Raw genomic sequence first — 23,898 nt, forward strand, 5'->3', positions numbered from 1 at the left:
GGTAACTCTGTCAGAGCTGTATCTAACTGCTGGGTGTGCACAGCAGGACACAGCAGAGGCCTGACCTGTCCTCACATTTGTCCCACGGGCACCAGGTCATGCCACCTCCCTGCTGCTCTGAGACAGAACTGAAGCAGGATTACACATCCTGGGCACTTGAAGCTTGAGGCCTTCAGGTTCCTGGGTTTTTAATGGGTAAATAAAGAGACAAGTGAGAAAGTAGCTATAATTACTTTAATCTGTCTTTTTTTTTTTTTTATAACTGTAAATTCTTTTGAGTAGATTTGAAGAGGTCCTTATGGTCTATTTTCAAGAATGCTTATTTTTCATGATCTCAGCTTTCTGTATTTTGCTTCTAAGAAAAGTGTAGTCCTTTTGTGTGTGTTTGTGCCCTACATTAATGATTTTGCAATTTCGATCTGGTTTTCTTAGGTCCTAAACTCTTTAAGGAGCCCAGTAGCAAATCAAACAAACCAATTATTCACAATGCCATCTCCCACTGCTGTCTGGCTGGAAAAGTGAATGAACCTCACAAGAATTCAATATTGGAGGCAAGTGTCAAATTTGATGGTGCTTATACGTAGACTAAAAGGTGCTTACAGATGACAGATTCTGTCAGCACTTGCTGACTGCTCAGAGGCGTGTTCTCTTTCGGTTACTTTAAGCTACCCTGTTACTGCATAGCCATGGAGTCTTTTCCTCCTGAGGGTATGTCCTGAGGCGTGACCATAGTTTCTGTAGGCATAGGGTTTGGGTCCCATAGAAGAACAGGATTTTGACAGAAGGTGGAGCTTTGCTGCATTAAAAAATATATCAATTAATGGTTCTATGTTGGTCAAAACTAGACATGAAGCATTCCAGCTGGGAAAGAAGACATGTCTCTTCCTGCATGTATGCTATGTGAGCCACAGGAGGCCAGGGCCCTGCTACAGGGTGGGGGGGGGGGCACATTCCTGGGGGACGGAGGATGCTGGATATGGCTATGGCTTGGGTTGTTTTGTTTTTGTTTTTTGGTGCTGTCAATGGAACCCAGAGCTTCATACATGCATAGTATACCGTGCTCTGCCTGCATGTATACCCACAGACCTGAAGAGGGCACTAGATCTCATTATAGATGGCTGTGAGCCACCATGAGGTTGCTGGGAATTGAACTCAGGACCTCTGGGAGAGCATGCGGTGCTCTTAACCTCTGAGCCATCTCTTCAGCCCTTAGAATTTTTTAAATGAAGAACAAGTATGAATAGTTTAGTCACTGAGGACAGTGCACTTGAGACAGAAAGGAGGCAGGTGACCTTCCTATCCTGCTAGTGAGTGCCCATGGTTAGAGGCAGGAGTTACAGAGAAGGGTGGGCCTTGGAGGCACTTTGAGCACCTCAGTCACCCAGGACTTAAAAGTTGGGCCAGGTTAGATATGGATTGACTTTGTTGTGTCAGTTGTCACTTCTCTGAGGTTATCTGTGTCTTCTGGGTGTCTCAGCATTTAAGAGACTAAGGCAGGAGGATTACTGTAAGTTTGAGCCAGCCTGGACTGTAGTATGAGACTTTGTCTCAAAAAAAAAAAAAAGTTAGTAGCCTTACCAGGTACAAGAACCAAGAAAGCAGTTAGGAAGTGAGGCACAGAGGCTCCCTCTGCACAGCTGCGAGCTTCCAGTCTAAGTGGGCTAGGAGTAACGGTGCCTGCCAGTAAACCAGACAGCCTCGGGCTAATCCCCCAGCAAATAAACAAAATATACTTAAAAAAAAAGGGGGGGGGAGATGTTAAGAGTGAGAGAAAGAGTAAAAGACATGTGGCTGAGGAGTAAGGACGCTTCACAGTAACCCAGGTGAAGAAACACGAACAGCGGTGCTAAACCCGAGCGGATAATAAATACACAAACAGGGGAGCCACCTTGAGGCTTACAGAGAGAGTGGAGTTTAAAGTCGGAAAAGAAGAACGAAAAAAGAATGGGTGAATCAGTCGCTGGCACAGCTGCACGGAGTTGAAAGTGGGGTTCTCAGCTCTCTCTGGTCCTAGCAGACTCACTGGTGCTGATGGAGAGGGGTACCACTCTCTTGGGTTCCGGCATGTGGGGAAGGGAGGTTTGAGTTCGTTCCTGGTAGCTCCCTCAGTCTCCTCCACTTCACCGTGCCCTCTTCTGGCCCTGTATCTCCACCTTTTTGTTTTTTTAGTATAGTCTGTCTAGACTATACTGTAATATACAGTACATGTCACCTCCCACTGGCCCAATCTCAGATGTGCTTGGGGACAGGGTGGCCGATGATCAGACTTCTCTCATCATGAAGATTTTCATACAGAGAGTGTTTGCATTGGCATCACGGCCCTGAGGACACCTTCTCTTCAGACATGCAAAGAACCTCTTGTGCTCAGTTGTATTACAGCGTATGCAAAAAAGGAAGATGTAGGCAGGAGGTACACACACACACACACACACACACACACACACACACACACACACACACACACACACACCGTGTGCAGGGGGTGCTGTGACCTGACTCCCCTAAGGACATGAAGCACAACTGGTGTTCTGACTTCTGCATCGGAAAACCCTTTCTGAGAATTTTTATCCAGGCTTGGCCATATGGTACCCAGTCTGCCATGTAAAAGAAATACTAAACTCCACAGGCATGGCAGAGTTAATGTGATGTCAGCACATTAGGTGCAAGGAGCCTTCCTGTCAGCCATTGATTTGGACACCCAGGAAGTTGAAATACCAGCTTCTTTACAGTGCTACGTACCAGCTGCTAAGATATACCAGTCACAGCCCAGAAATCCTGATGTGCCACTGCCCAAGGTCCGCCGTTCCTGTAGATGGCACTGTTCTTCCTGACTGTGGCTCATTAAACACTGCTCAATAAGTTGAGGTCAGTGCTATCTATACAGACTTGGATTTTCTTTTTTCACTTAATCTTTTTAAAATCTTGTAAGTTTATAGTGGCTGGAGAGATGGCTCAGTGGTTAAGAGCACTGGCTGCTCTTCCGGAAGCTAGGGTGTGACTCCTAGGACCCACCCGGCAGCTCACAACTCTCTGTAACTCTTAATACTAGGGGCTCTGATAGCCTGTTCCTGCTTTCACAGGCACCAACACACAGGCAAACATAGGCAAAGCGCTCTGGGCCAGTGAGATGGCTCAGTGGGTAAAAGTGTTTGCCACATAAGCGTGACAACATAAATTTGATTCCCCAGAACACATGTATAAGTGAGAACCAGCTTCAGATAGTTGTCCTATGATCTCCACATATGTGTAGCCCCTTAGATCATAGCACATGTACATACTATTACTATGAAGAATAAAATAACTAGACATAGGATTAAACCCATTACACCGACAATATTATATATATTTATGAAAACCTGTCTTTTCTAAAGGAAAAGTAAGTAATTGTTTTATGGCTTTACAAATGTTTTAAATTGTTAGCTTTGTGGGAAAGAACTGGAACCTCCTTTCAGTCTGCTACACCGTGTGTGTCCCGAGGTCTCAGAAATCTCCTTTGTACTTGCTGAAGACAGCAGGCTGAGATTCTGACACTCCCAGCCACACTTTGGAACTGCTGGCATAGAAACTTTAGCTGGAGGAATGCGCCCAGGTTCACGGTGTGAGAGTGGCTATTCTCACACACTGTACAGCAAGCCTGGTAGCAATGTTGACAGTTTGTCTGTTGGCTGCAGGTTTTTTCTTGTTAACGGCTTTACTAGAATCCAGGTTTTACACAGGGTATGGAGGTGCACACCTTTAATTCCAGCACTCAGGAGGTAGAGGCAGTCAGACCCCTGAGTTGAAGGCCAGCCTGGTCTGCAGAACAATTTCCAAGACAACCAAGGATACACAGAGAAACCCAGGGGGCGGGGAGGAGGATGAGGGGGGTTGCGGTGGGGTTTCCAGGTTCCAGACCACAAAATCTGCCCTTTGAAAGCCAGAACTCAGTGAGTTTTAGTGTATTTAGTAGAATAGTGCAATTGCTGGTCTGCATGCTGTATCTCCTTGGAGTTCCCTATTCTGGACTTTGCATATAGATAGTCTTAGAATATGACTTTTAGGGGTTGGCCAGATGGCCCAGTGGGTAAAGCATTCGCTGTGTAAACCCAGTGATCTGATTTTGACTTACAGATTCCATGGTTGAAGGAAAGAAATGACTTCTGGAAGGTGTACTCTGACCTTCACATTACATGTACAGCACGCACATGCGTGTGCGCACACACGCACACACACACACACTCAGTGTATGTAGCCCTTGGGTCTGGATTTTTCATTTGGCTTCCTGCTTTTGAAGTTTTGAAGTGTGGTTGTGTGTACCTGAAGATTCATTTTCATGGTTGAATAATAGACCTCTGTATAGGTAGGTCATTCATCATTAGATGGATATTTGGGATATGCCTCATCTATAGACAGCGAACACCTGTGAGTTTTGTCATGGATCTATGTCTTTTTTCTTGTGTGTGTATATGAAACATGGGAATCACAGGGCCACATGAAAACTCGGTGTCCACTAGTGTGTAGGATACTAGGACTCCTTTCATGGTGACTACACCATCGTATACCTGCCCTCATGGTCTTTTTAACTTAGCCATTCTGGAGATTGTGATGTGATGCTCACTTGGTTTTGATTTGTATTTCTTTTAAAGTGTGAAGCATCTTCTCATGTAATTCTTCAGTTTGTCCCAGCAGCATTTTTCCTTGCTTGCTCAGACTCTTTAGTAAAAATCTCTTGGCACCTGATGCTTCATCAAGTGCACAACCATAACTTTTTTAATTGGGGGAGGCTATTCTGGACGTAATTTAGCTTTTCTTAAAAGTGGGTGCTTAACCCAGACATAGTAGTGCACGTCTTTAATCCCAGCACTTGGGAGGCAGAGGCAGGGGGATCACTGTGAGTTCAAGGCCAGCCTGGTCTACAAAGTGAGTCCAGGATAGCCAAGGCTACACAGAGAAACCCTGTCTTGAAAAACCAAACCAAACTAAACAAAAAAGTGGGTGTTCTAGAATTCTTACTGGATTGGGTACTCACTGCTCTAGAGTAGTACCTGCCCACTGGGCAGCGGTGGGGACCTGGGCTGTCGTCACAGTGGCATTCAGTGTTTCCCGTCTCCCCACCCCCAGGAGCTGGAGAAGTGTGATGCCAACCACTACATCATTCTGTTCCGAGATGCGGGCTGCCAGTTCAGGGCGCTTTACTGCTACCAGCCCGACACTGAGGAAATCTACAAACTCACTGGCACGGGGCCAAAGAGCATCACCAAGAAGATGATTGACAAACTGTATAAATACAGCTCAGACCGAAAGCAGTTTAACTTGATCCCAGCCAAGACCATGTCCGTCAGCGTGGACGCACTCACGATCCATAACCACTTGTGGCAGCCCAAGAGGCCCACGGTGCCAAAGAAGACCCAGACTCGTAAGTGACCACGGCAGCCAGGACTCCGAGAGGATGTGCTGACAGGATCCTTATTTATTGTTTTCATCCGTTTGGTACGAAGTGTGATGAGCCACAGACAGTTTTGTACAGAGGTTCCTAGAGATGAGAAGATGCTCTTCCCCCGCACACAGCACACGGAGCGTGAGTGCGTGCTGTGCTGTCATGGGCACGGTGGCGGTGGCCCTGCTGACCTCTGAGATCCCCAGAATAAGGGACAAGATGGAGTGAGATCCTGGGCTGAGGGCCCCTCACTTGAAGTTCTTCAGGATAAGTTAATGTGATCTTCTCTCGGGCCTCCCATCACCCCTTTGCACATTGCCTGACGCCCCATGTTGGCCAGCTGTAATCGTGCGTGATTATAGGGTCAAGGCTCACTCGGGTCAGGGTGTTTGAATGTCTTCATAAAAGGAGTTCGTATGGGAAATCTTTTTCATTTTAGAAATTGTATGATATTTATTGACTGTGTCTACTGCCAACCTTTATATCCAGTTCTAAGATTTCTGAAAAAAAAAAAAAATCCTGTTCCTTGCTGCTCAGAAAAAGTTTACTGAAAATGCCAGTTCACTAAAAGCACTGAAATCGGCAAAGTTTGTCTTCTGCTAAAATGACGTTTACATATTTGGAGTGAGTATTTCTGCCACACAGTCGGGAGGGTTTGTGGGGGGTACTGCTAGCTGATGCTGGCCTCATTGGAAGCGGGCATGCTAAGCTGGCTTGAGCCACCACTGGTTAGGTCTATGTGCTGATATGTTCACTTTAATAAAGGCAGACGTTGGTATAGTAGCGTGCTTCCCGCCCTTTGGCCGCCGCCGGTTCCTTCGTGGTGTTGTGACGTCCTGGCTTGCCTACCATAGTTCTTGCTTCTGGAGGAGCAGCATGCGCAGTGGGGTGTGCAGTCTCAGGTGAGGTTGGTTATTCTGCTTTGTTGCCTCTTTACAACTTGATGGTTATTTGCAGTTATTTCAGAATGGCGTAGCTGCTTCGGGTCCCTTCCCCCTGGTCCCTGTGGCGGCTGGCTGCATCAGAACCGACATTCCTGGGAGCAGAGGTGCCCCAGCGATGGATCAGCTGCGTGAAGACCCTGCAGCCACTTTTCATTTTGCACATTTCCTTTTGAGAGTGTTACTTGAATCTGTCCCAACTGCAGGAGAGAATTGAAGACAATAGAGGAAACGTAGACAGGGCTTACCACTGGCAGCGTCAGGCAGACAGAGGAGGGAGCTGGGGATGGACACACTGGAGGGGTGAGGTCTTGGATCCTGTCAGTCAGGTGGCGCTGTGCTGTGTGACATTAAAGTCTGTGACCACCTGTCCCCCGCTGTCCCCATGTGTCTTCATTTCTCCTTGTGCACTTGATGTTATTATATTTATTTTAAGAGAGCACTAACATGTAATAAAGTAATGAGCTGGCTTTCTGTTGACTTGTGTGTGGTTGTCACAACTCCTTCTGCTGACAGTGTCGCCCAGCTCCTGGCTTCCAGGCAGCTGCAGGTGACTTCCGTGTTACCTAGGAGTTTATTTTTCCTGAAGCGTTGGCAGACCTAGTATATAGAGCAAGAAGTTGCTTTTCTACTGAGCCTCTGAAGTGATGAGTCAGCACGCGGCCCTTCCTGAAGACTGCCTCAGACCGCAGCTCTGCGTGAGAAGTACAGCACCTGGTGTGTCAGGTGCCAGCTGTGTAGGCCGTGTGGCTTGGTGGCTTGGAAGCACCCGTTTCTCCTGTGTGCCGTGGCACAGCAGCGGTTTTTCCTAGGAAGTTTCAGGTACAGGACTTGGCCGCGGTGGTCTGGGCCTCATGGCTGGAGCCGTTAGTCACCTGTGCTAACTCAGCACTTTCTGACTCCCCCAGTGTATGGTACCTTGTCTTGACCAGCTGGGCTGGGAAGCCACTCACCTCACATCCTCTCAGGTCTCAGCAGGGGGAAGATGCTCTACTGGCTTACGGTGGGACTTTGTGCAGAAAGCGAGTCAGTACGTGACTACTCGTGTGGTCATTCCTTGGTAACGACAGCCCCCCACCCCCGAAGAGCTCAGGACAGTTGGTATTAAAAACATTTCTCAGAAAAGATGTGTAGACATGGAATGTGAGGGGCCTGTGCAGGTGTACATGTGTGTGTAGACATGGGACATACCTATGTTTGCATATGGGAATATATGCACAGGGAAGTAAGGAGACGGCCTGTGTATACACGTTGGCATGTGTGTATGCATGCCAGAGATACCATTCCTAATGTGACCTTTTAACCTGATTTCTAAGTGTATTCCTGCAGTGCAGCCTGCATCAGACTCTTCAGGCCCAGGCCGCTTCAGGCAGTATTGAAATCGACGTAACATAATATTTACTTCTAGATTGTTTGAAACTATGATTGTTATTTGGAAGAAGAAAGTGTTAAAGTAAAATATTTTGTTGTTGAAACTTGGGTAAATCTTTACGGTTGGATTCTGGTTTAATTGGTGAAATGCCTTCGATCTTGGTGACCTGAGCCCATCAGTGATTCATTTAATGGCTACCTGTGTCCAGTGCCACATGTGTAAAGCTAGTACTGTCGCCTGTGTTGTGGCTGTGGCCAGGTCACCAGCACCAGCTGGGAAGCAGCCATGCCCAGGCCCTCCCATGTCTCACTGACTCCTTTGCAGTCTCAGGGTCTCTCCTGGTGTCTTGAGGTGCACTCTGGGGTGCTTCTGGTGTTCTGTGCTTTGTGTGCTGTGATAAACAAAACCCATAATAAATTAAAAAAAAACAAAAAACAAAAAACAACCAAATGCAACCTGGGGAAAAAAGGGTTTATTTGCCTTACAGATTAACAGTGACCTGTTGAGGGAAGCCAAGGCAGGGGCTGCAGCGCAGACAGTGCGGGAGTGCTGCTTTCCAGCTTGCTCCCCCTGCCTGGCTCTACTGCCCTTTTCATGCAGGCCGGACCCTCCGGCCTCAGTTAACAATCAAGAAAATGCCACGCAGGCATGTCTGAAAGCCAATCTGTGGAGGCAGCTTCTCAGTGGGGACTTTGTCCTCCCAGGTATTTCTAGGGTATTCTGACAGCCCACAGAGCTATGAAAGTTGTCCTCAGTATCTCCACGTGCATGTTGGAGGCCTGTGCTATGGGCTGTGGTGGAAACTTCCCTGACAAAACTTGGGCTCCCTGACGTGTCTCAGTGTGTGGATGACAGATTCCTCCCCTAGCCCCTGCATCAGGGTGTGGCCTGGGAAAGGACACTATGGCTCTGGCGGTTACTTTCCCTAGTCAGGGAGGAGGCACCGTAGCAAAGCCTGAGTGACAGGGTGAGCGTCTGAGCCAGGCTGCGCTCCCTGAGTGGTTCCCAGCAGATCCAGTGTCTCTTCACAGTTGACACGGGTGGCACAAACCTAGCAGCAGTATGGTAGCACCTTTCCTGTGAGAAGGGAGGCCCAAGCCAGCCTTCCTCTGTGACATGCAAGCTTCAGAGAGTAGGGTGCCTGTCCTCAGTCTAAGACAAGATCTCTGGTGGTCCAGGTTTGTGAGCTCCTGACTGGAAATGATGCTGTCTTGTTTTCTGGCTCACAGAGAAAGAAATTGTCACTTCCTGTAGGCAGGAGAACGAATGGTCCCTTGTGGGTTTTTTTTTTTTTGGGGGGGGGGGTCTTCCATGTTTGATTATGTGGGCTTGTGGGAGTCCTGTGCAGCCACTGCTACTAGTTCCAGACACTGAGGCCACTAAGGGTGGCCTAGAGGGTGGCCCTGTGCTTGCTGTTATTGGGGGTCAGGGAACAGCCGAGCTCCAGGGTCTAGAGCTGAAGAGTTGGGCTTCTGTGTGCCTGTTTTCCATTGAGCTGACACACCTATTGCTTTCAAAAGACAACTTGATTTTGGTCTCGATGTTGGGCATGGCTGTTTCTTTCTTTCTTTCTTTCTTTTTTAAAGATGTATTTATTATGTATACAAATCTCTTTATAGATGGTTGTGAGCCAACATGTGGTTGCTGGGAATTGAACTCATGACCTTTGGAAGTGCAGTCAGTGCTCTTAACCTCTGAGCCATCTCTCCAGCCCCGGGTGTGGCTGTTTCATAGTGATCGTTAAGCCATTTGTGTGTGTTTCTTCAAGTCAAGGGTTGATCTCACAAGCACGCCTGTGTCCTGTTTCTTGTCCCAGTGCTCTGGCCAACCGTGGCTCCTGTCCCACCTGTGGTTCTAGGCTTGGCATCTGCCGCTGCCGTGCATTTGTTCATGCTCTATGAAGTTCCAGGAAGCTCTGCCGAGCTTGGTGACGACCACCAGGTGTGACACCAGGTGTCTCCTTTTGTTGCCTGTTAGTAGCTAAACTTCTGTCAGGTGAGCTCGAGGAAACACGCACTTGCCTCTGCTCCTGGGCTCAGGAAGGCTGTAGGTTTTAACAGGAGAGCAGGGAGCGTGCCCTTAGCATCAAATACTGGGGACACACTGGGGACAGTGAAGTCACAGAGAGCCATCATCTCACTAATGCCATCTGTGGGTATGGACACGGGCCTGGGCCACTGTCTGGGATGGCAGGCCTGCTCTAGGAGACTGACAGTCATGCCCCTGCCCCAATCTGTAGAGAGAATCTCTCCCTGCAGAGCTCCCAGAGGTACTAGTGGCCTGAGAGCTGTCACAGCGGGTGCGTGCATGCATGCGTATGTGCATATATGTTGAGGACTGAGGGAGCCCCACCAGGGTCATCTGTCTTCTACGTAATCCCATGCACAGCAGTCCTGTCTCTTTCCCACAGCTGCAGTCTTGTCCATGTGCCTGACACATTTTGCCTAGATCTACAGAATTAAGTAGGGCATCTACCTCTGGGTATCTGGGGACAAAGGGGAGGCCCCTTGAGCCAGGTGGTTGTGGTGCCATCTAGGCCCACCCATTCCCACAGGTGCCACCCTGCCACAAACACTGCAAGGCACCTTCTGCTGTGGAATGCTTTTCCTTGCCCTCGATTGCAGCTGCAACCATTGACTAGCCAGCCCAGTCTCCGGAAGGAAGCTGTGAGCCACCTGACATGACAGTTGGGGACCAAATTTGGGTCCTCTGGAAGAGCAGCAACCTCTTAGCCATCTCACCAGCCCTTGTGTTTACTTTTTAAAATGGCATTAATTGACAGTATTAAGTAGGCACAGGCCAGAGCATGTAGGTGCAAGCTGACCCTCCATCTTGGCCTTCCTCAGTGCTGCCAGGTGGTTGGCATTCTTCCTTGGGCTGTCCCTGGTGCCATGTGGGATGCCATATGAGCAGGCCTGTGGCACTATACACCAGCACTCAGTTGGCATCTGCCTATGGGTGGCTACTCCCAAGAGGCAGTGCGTATGAGACTTGAGGCTCCCAGAGGAGGAAACACAGCCAGCATGTAAGCCAGGCGGTAGGCCTTGAGGCCTGTGCAGAGTCATTCAGATGGAATAGGAGAGAGAGGGCGCATCTCAGATCCAGGGAGGCTTCTGGGTAAGCGGAGAGGGAGGAGCCATTGCCCTCTGGCTTCCTGTTGAGAAAAGGGGAGGCCTCCACAAGAGGGCCCCACAAGTCCTGTTCCGGATGCATGGGCCTGTGGGCCTACCTGGCTGGGGACTGGCACACAGTGGGCTCACAGGAGTCCTGAGGGTACGGCCTTTCATTTGTTCAGCCATGTGTTCATCCTGCCCCCTCCTGGGAGAGTCAGTTTCCTTGGCCCCTTTCCACAGTGTTTCTCTTTGCTTAACAAAATAAGCAAAAACTTGTACAGACAAACAGTACAACCAGCCATTGAAGATAAATATGGTCAACTACATGTTATCAGAAATGCCCAGCAAGGGCAGGGTGGTAATGGTGGCAGTGGTGGCTCTAAACCCAGCTCTCGGGAGGCAGAGGCAGGTGCATCTCTGGGAGTTCGAGGCCAGCCTGGTCTACAGAGTGAGTTCCAGGACAGCCAAGGCTATGCAGAGAAACCCTGTCACAAAAAAACAAAAAATAAAATATAATAATAATAATAATTTTTTTTTAACTAAAGAAAAATTCCCTCTCTGCTATAGGGTCATGAAGACTTTGGAAGTAACCTGTAAGCCTTCTTGGTTTTGGCTTGTTGGTTCCAAGCCTCCCATACACCTGGCGTTGGCTTCAGGCTGGGGGAGTGTAGGAGTCTGTTTGCTACAGTGACCAGGACTGGCTCGCCTGTTCCCTCCCTTCTCGCTGGCAGCAGTGCCAGCTGCGCTGTGGCTCTGTTCTTCTCCGGGCTGGTGGTCTGTGGGTGGGTGGGTGGGTGAGGATTTGAGACCACGAGGTAACGAAGCTCTTCAAAGGCTGAAAGAGGATCTTCCAGGTGAGCCGTGGCAGGTTCAAAGCCTGCAGTTGGCTCACTGCGAGGGCGCTGGGGAGGTTTTACGTGTATTCGGGTTTCCCATTAATAGGACCAATGCAGGCGGCATGTAAATGCCAAAGATTTTTCTGTCAAACCAGTCGTGAGCAATTTCCCTCAACTCTTATTTGTTCTTCCACTATGGGAGCCGCACTTGGAGTCTGCTCACATTCTGTGAACAGGCCTGTGCTCTTGTCCTTTTCCTGCAGTGCTGGTTTTGGTGGATCCTTCCTGCCTCCTTGCCGTGATGCAGCTCCTACCCACAGCTGCCTGGCACAGTTGCTGGGCCCCGTCCTGGTCCTGTTGGTGGGGGGGGGGGAGGTCTTCCTGTTTGTAGGCTGCCTTTCTTGGTGTGCCAGATTAGGTTGGGTTCTATAGGATGCATTTTATCCCACTGAAGTGATGGCGGCTCTCCCAGCTCTATCTTTTCTACACAGTCAGGCTCAGTTTGCTGACGTCTTGTAATGTGTATGCTGAAAGTTGAATTCTGTAATTGTGTCTCCAGGAGCATTTGGCCCCTGGCTTGTGCAAGCACTTGCATTCATGTGCCCCCACCCCACCCCCACCCTTTATAGAGTCTGCCTTGCACAGTCCTGGAGGCGAGAGGCAGGGCTAGCCCCTATGGCCACTTTCCTTAGCTTGTAGCCAGTTGCTACCCTGTGTCCATATGTAGGTGTCCTTGTGTATCTCTGTCTTTTTTTTTTTTTTAAGATTTATTTACTATTATGTATACAGTGTTCTGCCTGCATGCACACCCCCAGGCCAGAAGAGGGCATCACATCATGTTACGTTACAGATGGTTGTGAACCACCATGTGGTTGCTGGGAATTGAACTCAGGACCTTTGGAAGAGCAGGCGGTGCTCTTAACCACTGAGCCATCTCTCCAGCCCATGTGTATCTCTGTCTTGACCACTGAGAAGACCACCAGTGAGATGTGCTTGGATCGCCATGTCCATGTCGCCTCGGTTCTCCTCTCAAGACCTTACACCAAGCCCAGTCACACTTTTAACGTTCTGGGGCTTGGGGCCCCAACATAGGAATTTGGATACACTTTGCTATGACAGATGTCATCTCAGCACAGCTTGTACTTGGAGAGCTGGCCGCACATGATTTCCCTCCCATTTCTGTATGGTGAAACAGTGGAAGCTACCCAAAGAACACAGTGGCATGTGCTAGCTATGAAACACAGCTTACTAACATGAGCACTCCGAGCTAGCCTGGGCTACATAGTGAGACTGAGGTGTACAGGTGAGAGCAACTGGGGAGGGCCCAGTGGCCGTGGGCAGAGCAGGTGACAGGCAAAGTATTGGTTCCTATGGGGCAGAGAGCTTGGTCCAAATTGACTGCTGCTTGGGTTGGCTGGTCCAGTTCCCAACTGGTCTGGGTCTGGTAAGATGGACTGCCAGGATCAGGTCCATGAAGTGCAGAGGACAGCAGGAATCAGAATTCTTGTCCAGGTTCTTGGTGTAGAGGCTACTGGCAGGCAGCCCTCTTAGGGTAGCTGGACACTGGGGGGCAACAGGGCTCACTGGGCCTAAGTGCTGAAAAACATCTGGGGCCAGGCGCAGAAGCAGAGCCCAGTAGTCCTGACTGCCTCTGCCCGCCTCGCCGTGGCTCTACCACCAGCATATGCTATGGTGAGGATTTTTGTGGGTTTTTGTAGTTGTTGGTTTATATGTATGAATGTTTGTTGCGTGTGTAGATTGCAGCATGTGCACACCTTATGCCTGCAGAGGTCTAAGAAGGCATCAGAGCTCCTGGAATTGGAGTTACAGATGGTTGCGAGCTGCCAGTCCGTGCTAGGAACCAAACCTGGGCCCTCTACAAGAGCAGCAATTGTTCTTCAACACTGGGTTATCTCTTTAGGCAGCCCCAACACACCCCCCTTTTTTTTCTTCTATAGGGTCTAATGTAGCCCTGGCTGGTCTGGTGCTTGCTGTATATACCAGGCTGGCCTCTGCTTCTTAAATGCTGGGATCAAATATATGTGTCACCACACCCAGCTGGTTTGTGTCTTCACTGTGCCATAGTGGGCGAGATTCCATCTTCTCGTATGGCTTGGGAAAAGAAAATATTTTCAGGGAAGTGTTAACAGGGAGATATGGCAGTGTCTGCAAGCCCTGAGGGCAGGCTGGGCCAGCCTCCGCATGTCAGCAATGCAGCCTGCAACATTGGTTTATGCCAATGCCATGTGCTGATTCTGTTGGTTCCAAGGCCCTTGGCCATGCCATGAGGTTGTCCTGGCTTGGTTAAAAGGACTCCACCTAAGGAGAATGGGCAGAGCAGGGGCCAGAGTGCTGCTTTTGGGGGAGGAGTGGGGAAGATCTATCCCAGCGGGGTTGCCCGCTGTGGCTTCAAGATGGGGAGTTGGTGTAGGTACCACCCAAAAGGCAGTGCTACCCCAGCAGTCTAGCCTGGTGGGATGATGGAGGTTCTAAGAAGTTTACTTCCGAAGTCCAGACTTGTGCCTTGCTGTTCTGAGCTCTTTAACAGTGGGCCTGTGCCTCAGTTTCCCTGGTGAAGGGAGTACCCACCTGCTCTGCAATCTATGAATGGATCCCTGAGTCTGAGAGGGAGGAGTGCCTGTGGCCATGCAAAAGACTAGGCCGTGGCCCTGTTTTGCATCCCAGTTAGGGACCATGTGCTTAGGGTGGAAGCTGAGGCTGGACAGTGGAAGAGTCCCTCTGCCTGCTGTCTCCTGGGCCTCTCTGCTGATCCATGTACGATGTGCAGAGCTGATGCTCACACTTGGAAGAACAGGCCCTGGGCGTGGCTGCCTGCATAAGTCTGAACAAAGGGGCGGGGCTTGCTGTATACAAACTGCCCACATCTGGTAGGCATCTTTTAGGGAGACCCAGAGATGCCCATGCAGAGCTCCAAGGCCCCCTAGGACTCTGGGCCTGGCTTGAGGCTTTTTCTCTAGCTAGGCAGATGTCACCTCCAGCTCAAGGCTAAAGCACTGGGTTGGTTGCAGTTGCATTTGGTCAACTGCACTGCAGGGCCTGGGACAGACAGGCACCCCCTTCTGCTTGTAGGGGTTCACAGAAATTGAAGTGACAAACACCGACTCTATGGCTCTGAGCTAGGTCCTCTGCACACACCTTACGGTTGTGTAGCTTGGTGTTCTTGTGGGACTAACAACGATGGGACGGAGGGTGGTTCTGACTCTTTCACCTGCGCTTGGGACACTTTTCCTCCTCCTAGCTTGCCACACACAGCCATGCTATGAGGTTTGTATCCACACTTTTTTTTCCCCAAGACAGGGTCTCTCTGTGTAGCCTTGGCTGTCCTGGACTTGCTTTATACACCAGGCTGACCTTGAACTCATATCGATCCACCTGCCTCTGCCTCCTGAGTGCTGGGATTAAAGGTGTGGGCCACCACGCCTGGCTGTGTCCACTCTTATTGTATCCTGTTAGGCCATGTCCAATGGAGATCCCTGGGAGGCTTTTTTTTTTTTCAAAATTTTATTTATTTATTGAAGGGAAACAGAAGAGGAGTTGATCTGTGGGGGAAGTGGAGGAAGGGAAACTGCAGTCAAGATATAATGTGTAAGAGAAGAATAAAATATATATAATATACCCAAAACTTACTGAGACCAAAGGTATGTCTCTGCTTTGTGTGCAGTGGGCATTAGACACACAGGACCCCATTCTCAAGGAACCGGCTTCCTCAGAAGGGAAGACAGAAAATAAATGGAAATTAATAAGGTATTAGTCAAAACTGTCAGCTTCCCCACAGCTATACTTAACGACCCCGAGGTCATTAAGATGCGGCTCCTCAGGGCCTGTGTAAGATGAGGGGTCAGAATGGTAGGGCTGAGCACGGCCTGAGTGTCTGGCAGAGGTAGACTGGTCACACACCCTTGGGAAATCCATCTTGGAAACCCCCCAAACAGATGCCTTGCAGCGTGATGCAACACGTGAGGGTGGTGGAGTGAGGGGGCCTGGGAACCTCGCTTTCTGTTCCCTGTGAGTCTGTCTTGCCATTGGCCAGATGAAACTACTCTCATTTGTGTGGCAAATGTATAGCTAAGTTGGTGTCACCCCCTTTTGTCACTCTTAGTCACATGGCGGATGTATAGCTAAATTGGTGTTGCCCCCACGTGCCATGTTTTTTTTTCTTTTCTTTTCTTTATTTACTGCATGTGTACCTGCACACCAGAAGAGGGCATCAGATCCCATCATAGATGGTTGTGAGCCACTATGTGGTTGCTGGGAATTGAACTCAGGACCTCTGGAAGAGCAGTCAGTGCCCTTAACCTCTGAGCCATCTCTCCAGCCCCCCACATGCCATGTTTTATCCTTTACCTTGGTCTCTGCGCTTCCTCTTTTTCTGCAGTAAAAACACTTAAACAAGTACACGCCCTTTTCTCTGCCTGTCGCCGCTCATCTTTAGGAACATGTTACTGAGCCAGCCTAGCACCTGTAGCAAACACTGGTGTGCTGCACAGGCCCCCAGCTCTCAGCCCCCTCACAGCAGAGCCACCCCAGTCCCAGCTGACCCATTGCTTCACTTGGCCCAGGCCACAGCGCCCATGACTCTGGGCACTATTTTGAGCAGTTTTTGGCTAGACTGGGTAGGGACAAGAAAAATAAAAGACTGCTTGCTAATTTTGTATACTTGGAAAGTTCTGTTGCAGTATCTAAATGCTAGCTCCTCCTGGGCTGGGCCAGAGCCTTTTCACTTGACACAAGTGTTCATGAGAGCCCTTAAGGCCAGCAGGGTGAGGGCTAGGAAACTTGACGCTGTCCAAGGATGGCAGGGGACAGGGACACTGCAAAAGACATGTTGTCTTCCAAGCCTGAAGACAAGGCAATGGAAGCTATGGAGGGTTCCAAGTGTGCAGGTGGCTACATCCCAGCACACAATGCTGGTCCCATGCCATTCCGTGGGAAGAACCCCCACGCATACAGGCACACACACACACACACACACAAACATACAGAGACACACATTAGTGGCTGAAAATGTGTTCCATGCTGCAGGTGCACAAGACAGTAAACATCCTGGCCCAAATATGGGTCAGGTGGCTTTCCCCAAGATGCCTCAGAGGTGGCAGCTCTTCCAGCACGTGCTCGAAGGCTATGGTCCCGTCTAGCTGGAGACCAGCTCTCCTGTTTCTCTGGGCTCAGCTGCCAGGCAGAGGGCTGAGCAAGGAGACAGAATGTGGGTACAGGCTCAGGCCCCTCCTGCTGCAGACTGATGGCCAGACAGACCTCCTCCGCCCCCACCCCCTGCAGCCCAGTGTAAATCACCCGATTCTCGACCCAGGCCCCAGAACAACTTCCCCGAGTCCTTATGGCCAACTCTGTCCCTCTGTCCTGTCACCTCACCAGGACTCATGCACACCCTGGGAGTGAGTGGGTTCCAGATTTGCAGGCAGGTCATAGGACTGGAGGCAGGTCTCCTTTCGGGCAGGCTACAGCAATTGCCCCCTCCTCTATCGCCAGCCTGCCTGAGGTTCTGTCTGCCCTGACTTAGAAAGCCCCTGGTCCATCCCTTCAGCCTTTCAGAACACTCAAGAAGCACTCAAGAGGGGGGTCACATAGTCACATCAGGGCATCTTCCTCCCCATTGTGGGGTGAGGATGGATTTCCAGGGGTTGGGGGCCTTAGGTGAGTTGTGCCTACCTAAGGGGCATGCTGGACCATAGGGGGAGCTGATGGACAGCTTGCTGGGGCACGGGGTGGGGGAGAACACTCTGGGCATTACACCCCACATACCCTGAGGCAGCTGCCCAGACCTAGCCACCCATAGCCACGGAGGATTCTGTGACTGTTTGGGAAGGCCATGCCAGCCACGCCAGAGGTAGGGGGCTAGTCTGTGAGGTCTGGGGTAGGGAATACATGAGGCAATTCTAACCCTAAAACAGGCGAGCCTCCGCTGTCCTCCAGACCCAGTGCCCCGGAGCCTTGATGGAGGCTGCCTTGTTCCATGCAGGCCTGCAGGACGTATCCATGTTAATACAAGTTTCCAGTTCTGACCATATAAACCGCAAACAGGAGCGAAGTCAGCTGCCTGGAGCAACCCCTGGAGACCCGAGGCGCAGCAAAGGGCCCAGAGCGAATTGTGCTTCTCAGATCAGGTGTTTAGAGACAAGACTTTGCTTTGAGTGTGTGAAATGGTTCGTGGAGACACATCGTCTGCCACCCTGTGTCCCCAAACGCCACGGTGGCTTGGGAAACTCAAGTGTGATTGCTGCAAACAGCACCTGACCTCCGTAGCCACAGCTGCAGGGGGCTGCCCAGCCATGCAGGGGGCTGCAGAGCTCAGTCAGGCTCAGGATGGGGCCTCCTGACCAGGTTGCCAAGCCCTTGTTTTTCTCCTCCTCTTAAAGGGCGGGGCACCTTTCTTGGTTGGCCCCTTACCTAGTCCTGGGGAGAGGCAGCCCACAGGCCCTGGTGTAGTCCTGAGCCATGCAGAAGCTCTGATCAGAACAGTATGTTGCGTGGCTGGACAACACAGCTGGCTTCTGTGCAGGAGGACCCCAGTTCCAGGTCTTTCCTTCTCGCATGCACCCCCAGCACCCTTCAGAAATTACTGAGTGAAGCCATGCAAAGTGGTGGCATCCAGGGCAGTGTCCATCCAGTCCCTGCTCTGTCCCTTCTTGGCCGCCTGCCTCACATTTTGGCCAGACCCCAGTCACGAGTTGTGGTACAGCTAGGTAAGGAGACGTAAATCATACCAATTTGTAAAAATAGGTTAAAAAGGGCCCCCTGCCAGTTTCTGGGGTAGTCCAGTGGCCTCACCGCTGGCCCCACTGAGACGATTTCCTTTCGGGCTCAGCTTAGAGCCACTGTATAAAGTCATAGTGCAGCCTGCTTAGCCCAGGCCAGGGTGTGACAATGTTCCCTTTGTGTTCTGTGTCCACCTGTCGGCCCCAACATGGGCTTCTCTGCCGCTCAGAGCTGCGTCTCATCCCGGGTCTCAGGGTTACAGGATGAGAGCTTGTTGCTGCAGCTGCTCTTCCGACTCTGGGAGCTGCTGGCCACATGGGCCAGGGGGTCGGAGCGGATGAGGTACCTGCAGAAGATACCAAGGAAGGCCCTGAAATGGCAAGCCGGGAAGGCGGGAAGCTGGCCACACCAGACCTTGCTGAACTGTAGGTCATGGAGCCCCATGCCTGCTGCTGGGAGGACCAGTACTCGGTACTCACACAATATCGTTGGGTTCCAGCCTCGTGTCTGGTGGGGGATTGATGAGTACATAGGAAAGGGTGTTCTGATGATGATCGTTCATCTCATCTGCAAAGGACATAGCCCAAGCATCACCACAGCTCCCCCCGGGACAGATCAGGAGGGGCCGGAGAAGCCAGGGGAGCTAGGTCTCCCACTTTTTTTGGTCACTGATTGGTCCTCCCTGACACCTGTCCTCGGCTCCCACCTGCATTGAGCAGGGCTCAGCAGAGCAACAGTAGGGCACTGGCTCCCACTTGCCTTTGCAGCTTGCTCAGCTGACAGCCAACCTCAGATGGCATCTCACCAGTGTGTGCGCGTATGCACATGCACGTGCGTGCGTGCTGGAGGAGCCTGGGCAGAGGCACCGAGCACACCTGCACATGCCTGCTTCCTTACAGATGCTTCCATGCATACATACCTGCACAACACCTGAATACACTTGTGCACAACTGTGCGTGCCTTCACCTGCATATATAACTGTGTACACTTAAACACACCTCTGTACACACACACACACACACACACACACACACACACACACGTATATCCACATTTGCAAGCACCTGTGTAAACCCTACATAAATGCACCTGCATATATATATACCTGTGTGCACTCATAAGCACTACTGGTCACCTGCACATGGCACACCCACATACTTAGAATATCCGCATGCACACACACACACACAGACACACGCCTTCACCTACATACCCACATAGCTGCACAGGCCTTCCCATCACCCTCCCTGAAGTGCTCTGCGGGTGCCACCATCCCTGGGGACTGGGAAGGGCACCTCTGTTCCCTGTACTTTGGACTCAGAGGAGAACAGTCATTCCCTCCTGCTTGTGGCCATGCTGCTGCCCCTCCGGAGAGGGTGACCGTGGCTGTGACCCATAGGAAATGTGGGCAGTTCTGGCCAGTTACCTCACTGAGGGCATCATGACCACACAGTGCTGGCAAGTAGCCCTGAACTCTCTGGCTTTGGTTTACCAACTTCATAATTAAAGGAACCTCTGGAATTAAAGGACATAGAAAGTGAAGGTGACCCTAGGCAGGACATCCTCTGCCTGGCCCCTTCCGTTTTTCCCTGTCCTTTGGTCAGGCTGGACATAGCCGAAAGAAAGAGCCTGGCTCCTCTGTAAAACTGAAGACTGTCAGGGAGCCAACTGAGCCAGGGTGGTGCACGCCTCGGCCCTCAGGGCTATAGCCCAGGATGAGGGAACATGGCACAAAATACTGTAAAATGAGAGCACAGGCTGGGCCTCAGGACCAGTTGGCACCTGATCCGCAAGCTGTCTGTACCTGGGGTAGTTCAAATGGGGCCAACACCTCTGTCTACTTCTGCAGGGTAGGAACGCCTGGTGGCCTGCCCTCCATAATGGGTGGCTGTCTGTCCCATAAGCATCAGTTTTTGCTACCCTCTGCCCAAATCCTACAGTCAGGAACCTTCAGTGTATGGCTCTCATGCTGGGAGCCAAGTGGGAGGTCTGTGGTTCTGGGACAAAGTCCCTCATGCAGTTCCAGGGTGGGCAGTGCAGGGGTATTCTGATAGGCTCACATCACTCAGGCCACAGCCACTGATCGGTGTCTGTCAGGGGCCACCAACCAGGTATCCCGTTGGGGTGGGGGCGGCAGCCGGAAGCCCTAGCTGTGTCCGGAAGCTACTGGATCCTCCCTCCTTAGGGCTGGGCCGTGGGCCACTATCACCTCTAGCCAGGGATAGGCTAGCCAAGCCCATGGGAGGGAGGGCAGCACTAGGCTTGGCTCAGAGCTGAGCTGAGGGGCCGTGCCAGATCCCAGCTGCAGTGCCGAGGTGGGGCTGTGGTCAGTCTGTCTGGCCTGAGGTAGCCTCAGCATGCCTGAGTTTGGTAAAGATGGACTGCAGGGGCAGGGCTAGGGGCAGGAGCAAGGCCTGGCTAGAATACACTTCTAGAATGGAAACTCCCAGCAGGTCAGGTCTCTACCATGGCCCTGTCTTCCCTCATCTCCCCTAGCCGAGCTCCCCCTGGACCCAAGCCTGGGCATCTACCATTTTCCCAACCTGAGCCTCAGCTTGCTCATTTCAGAACCAGAGTAACTTCAGGAGCTGTGCTCCTTCTCCTGTGCACACCGAGCACCTGAGCACAACCCCACCCTGGGTGTTGAACGCTTTCTGGCCTGGCATCCTGACATCATCACTCCATGCTGCATGTAGGCTACTGTGAGTCCCTGTTGCCAAGTTCCAGCACAGTTTCCCCCAGCGAGCACACAGGTGAACACCAAAGAGCATCTTGTGACCCTGCAGGAGCTGCCCAAGCCCTCGCCTGCCTGCTTTGCCTAGAAGCCACACAGGAAGCAGATGTGGCTAGGTGCAGGATATGCTTGGTTCATGGAAGTCACTAGCAGATCAGAACCCCCAAGAGCCTGGCGAAGGGTCCAGCTTCCATGAATGCTCGTACGGGAGGCGGGGCAGGATGAGGAAAACCACAAGCCCAGGAGATGCCAACACTTTGCTTCTGTGGCTGCCAAAGCCATCCTTGCAAATAAGGACCCAGCTAAACTGATAGCTACTTGGGCCCAGATACCCCTAACGCTCCTGGAGAACGTGTGTGGAGGGGAGGCACTGAAGGCACTGCCTTAGGCTCTGCTCTGGGTGCTGACAGGCCTCGGTGTGGGACAGCGCCTCAGAGGAGGTGCTCATAGCACTAAGCACCCAGATGAGAAGTGAGTACACCAAACAGAAAGAGCCTTTTCTTGCAGCCCCAAGTACACCTGGCTTGAGAAATCCAAGCCCGCTGATGCCTTGGCACAGAATGCCAACCCTAACTTCCATCCTCCCCCCTGGCAGGAGGCCCACTAAGCCACACAGGGACTCTGGGCATCTCATGGCACTAACCAGAGGGGCCATCTGTTGCTGGGATGGCCCACTGCCACGTCGGGGCAAAGCTGGATGGCACAGCATATCCTAACAACAGAAGTGGGTGAAGTATTTTGAGCTAAGACCTGAGGCCAGGGTAGGCACCATCATCTGGTCTCCCATGGCTCCCAGTTAAAACAAACCAAAGAGGAAGGTCTGAGAACCAACCCACTATGGACACGCAAAGCCCTCTCATCTCTCCTGGTCACTGCCTGGCCCAGCCAAGGTGGCAAAGGGTTGGCACATCCCGTGTGGTGGCTGGCAGCCACTGGAGCAGAATTACCTTGCAAATATCCCAGGTTTACCCGATTCATCACATCACTGGCTGTTAAATTTGCTACGTCCTCTATGGAACACATAGGAGAGGCACAGACAGAAACAGAGAGAGAGACAGGTCAGCAAGCAGTGGCGGGGTGGGCACCCTGGCACAGCAGAATGGGCGCAGAGCAGCGGCCAGCTGCACGCAGACACCGTCCACGCTGGGATAGTGGTGGCCAGCGCTAGTCACCTCAGAAGCAAGTCAATTGCCAAAGGGAATCTAGCCCTTATCTGCCAGGCTCCGGCAGGTAGCGGGGTTTGCAGAGGCTAAGGGGTACACAGGGCAGGTGACACTTCTGAGTGTGGTCACGTGGGCTGGACTTGGCATCTGCTGGGTGAATGCTGGAATCCCCTTAGCCTTGGTGGTTAGTTCCCTGGACCAGCAGGCTACCCAGGGGGCTGCTCAATCTAGGGATTGTAGGGACACTCTGCACACTGCGTGCCCGTGCTGGGAAAGGCTCTAGGTGGTTACGATATCCTCAACACCCTACTCTCAGCCGGCCCCGGACACTCCCCCCTTAGTGAAGTCTAGCACTGCCTTGTAAATATGTCCAGAATGCCCAATGTGAGCTGCCGGCCCACGCCCCAGCCCCAGCCCCCCACGGGCAGCTCCTTCTACTTGGAGGAATCTCCAGGATGATGAATGACATCAGAGTGCAGGGTGGGCCTTGGCGATGGCTGGCACCGAGATGTTGGAGGAGAGGCACGGGCCAGAATAGAGGTCTTGGGCCCCTTTGACCTCATTAGAGGAGGTAACACCTCTAGAGGAAGGCCTGATCAAAGTTACACAGATGTTCCCCCCAAAAAATGGTAGAGAGAAAGGGGTTACAATAATCTGTTCACACGGATGTTGCCCTAGGGCCGACTCTGAAACAACATAGATGTGATGCCTGCCTCAGGATAGAGAAGTGTGTAGGCCATTCTTGTCCGTGATGGCTGCGCCTCACCCTACCCCAGCAGGGCAGGGATGGGCTGTGGTCCTGCCAACTCCGTGCTTTTTGTGTCTCTCATGAAATAGGAAAAGTGGACTCAGATCACTACTGAGGTCGTGAGCTTTTGGGGAGCTGGCTTGGCTCTCCACTCTACTTTCTCCAGAGCAGCTGGGGAGAACTCATTGGTGGGTCACTCTGAACTTTCTCCATACTAGTGGGGTGCAGACTCCTCCTGAGCAGGCCCAGACGGCCATTGTGAACTGGAGCCACCCCTGCTGTAGGGGGTCAGGCAGATGTGAGGTGCCCGTCCGCTAGCTGCCCTGCCTTGTGGCCTGCCCTTACCATAGCCAGTGGTGGGCAGCCCCAGGTGCTTCATCCGGTTCTTGACCAGCTCCGAGAGCTCCTGGCGCTCTGAGCGCCGGTACAGGCTGAGCCGCTGCTGGGTGATCCACTCCGTGGCCGCAGGTGCCTTCCCTGCCTGCTTGCTGCTCTTGCGACTCAGCTTGCGGGCCCACTGCAGGCTCTTACGGCGCAGCAGTGGGTGCTCCGCGGGGTCGGCACCGCTCCCGTGGCGGCCATGGGTGCTGCCACTGCCAGATGCAGCCCGTGTGCCCCAGGGCCCCTTGGCATCCCGGGTGTCCTCGCAGTCCTCCATGTGCACTGAGATCTGGGACTGGGACAGGCAGGAGTATGGCTGGGGTGCCCTGCGGCTTGAGGTGCGAGGATCTGGGGCCACAGTGTGAAGCCCAGCCTTCTCCAGGCCATAACTGTGAGACCCCACGTGTGGGCCCCCTGTCCATACCTCTTCCTCATATGCAGGTGCGGCAGAGTCCCTGT

At 51.8% G+C, this 23,898-nt stretch overlaps 2 protein-coding genes across 14 annotated transcripts in view; one reads left to right on the top strand and one right to left on the bottom strand.

Moving 5' to 3' along the window:
• The window catches only part of CAMSAP1 (calmodulin regulated spectrin associated protein 1), a 61,451-nt gene extending 54,614 nt beyond the window's left edge, over window positions 1-6,837 (top strand). For 4 of the 5 annotated variants that reach the window (XM_084800233.1, XM_084800234.1, XM_084800235.1 and 1 more), the window contains 2 exons: window positions 433-551; window positions 5,101-6,837. In XM_084800233.1, the coding sequence (XP_084656359.1) occupies window positions 433-551; window positions 5,101-5,403 (422 nt within the window). In that variant the 3' untranslated portion in view covers window positions 5,404-6,837. The remainder of the gene's footprint in view (window positions 1-432; window positions 552-5,100) is intronic. The other variant, XR_014782803.1, reaches the window with a different exon arrangement.
• Window positions 6,838-15,194: 8,357 nt separating this feature from the next.
• Window positions 15,195-23,898, bottom strand: part of KCNT1 (potassium sodium-activated channel subfamily T member 1) — a 64,437-nt gene continuing 55,733 nt past the window's right edge. For 8 of the 9 annotated variants that reach the window (XM_084800122.1, XM_084800121.1, XM_084800120.1 and 5 more), the window contains 4 exons: window positions 23,404-23,734; window positions 22,095-22,157; window positions 18,893-18,980; window positions 15,195-18,759 (listed from right to left, as the gene is read on the bottom strand). In XM_084800122.1, coding sequence (XP_084656248.1) covers window positions 18,639-18,759; window positions 18,893-18,980; window positions 22,095-22,157; window positions 23,404-23,734 — 603 coding nt within the window. In that variant the 3' untranslated portion in view covers window positions 15,195-18,638. The remainder of the gene's footprint in view (window positions 18,760-18,892; window positions 18,981-22,094; window positions 22,158-23,403; window positions 23,735-23,898) is intronic. The other variant, XM_084800124.1, reaches the window with a different exon arrangement.

Source organism: Acomys minous, assembly GCF_964271855.1.
Source record: "Acomys minous genome assembly, chromosome: 10".
NCBI classification, from domain to species: domain Eukaryota; kingdom Metazoa; phylum Chordata; class Mammalia; order Rodentia; family Muridae; genus Acomys; species Acomys minous.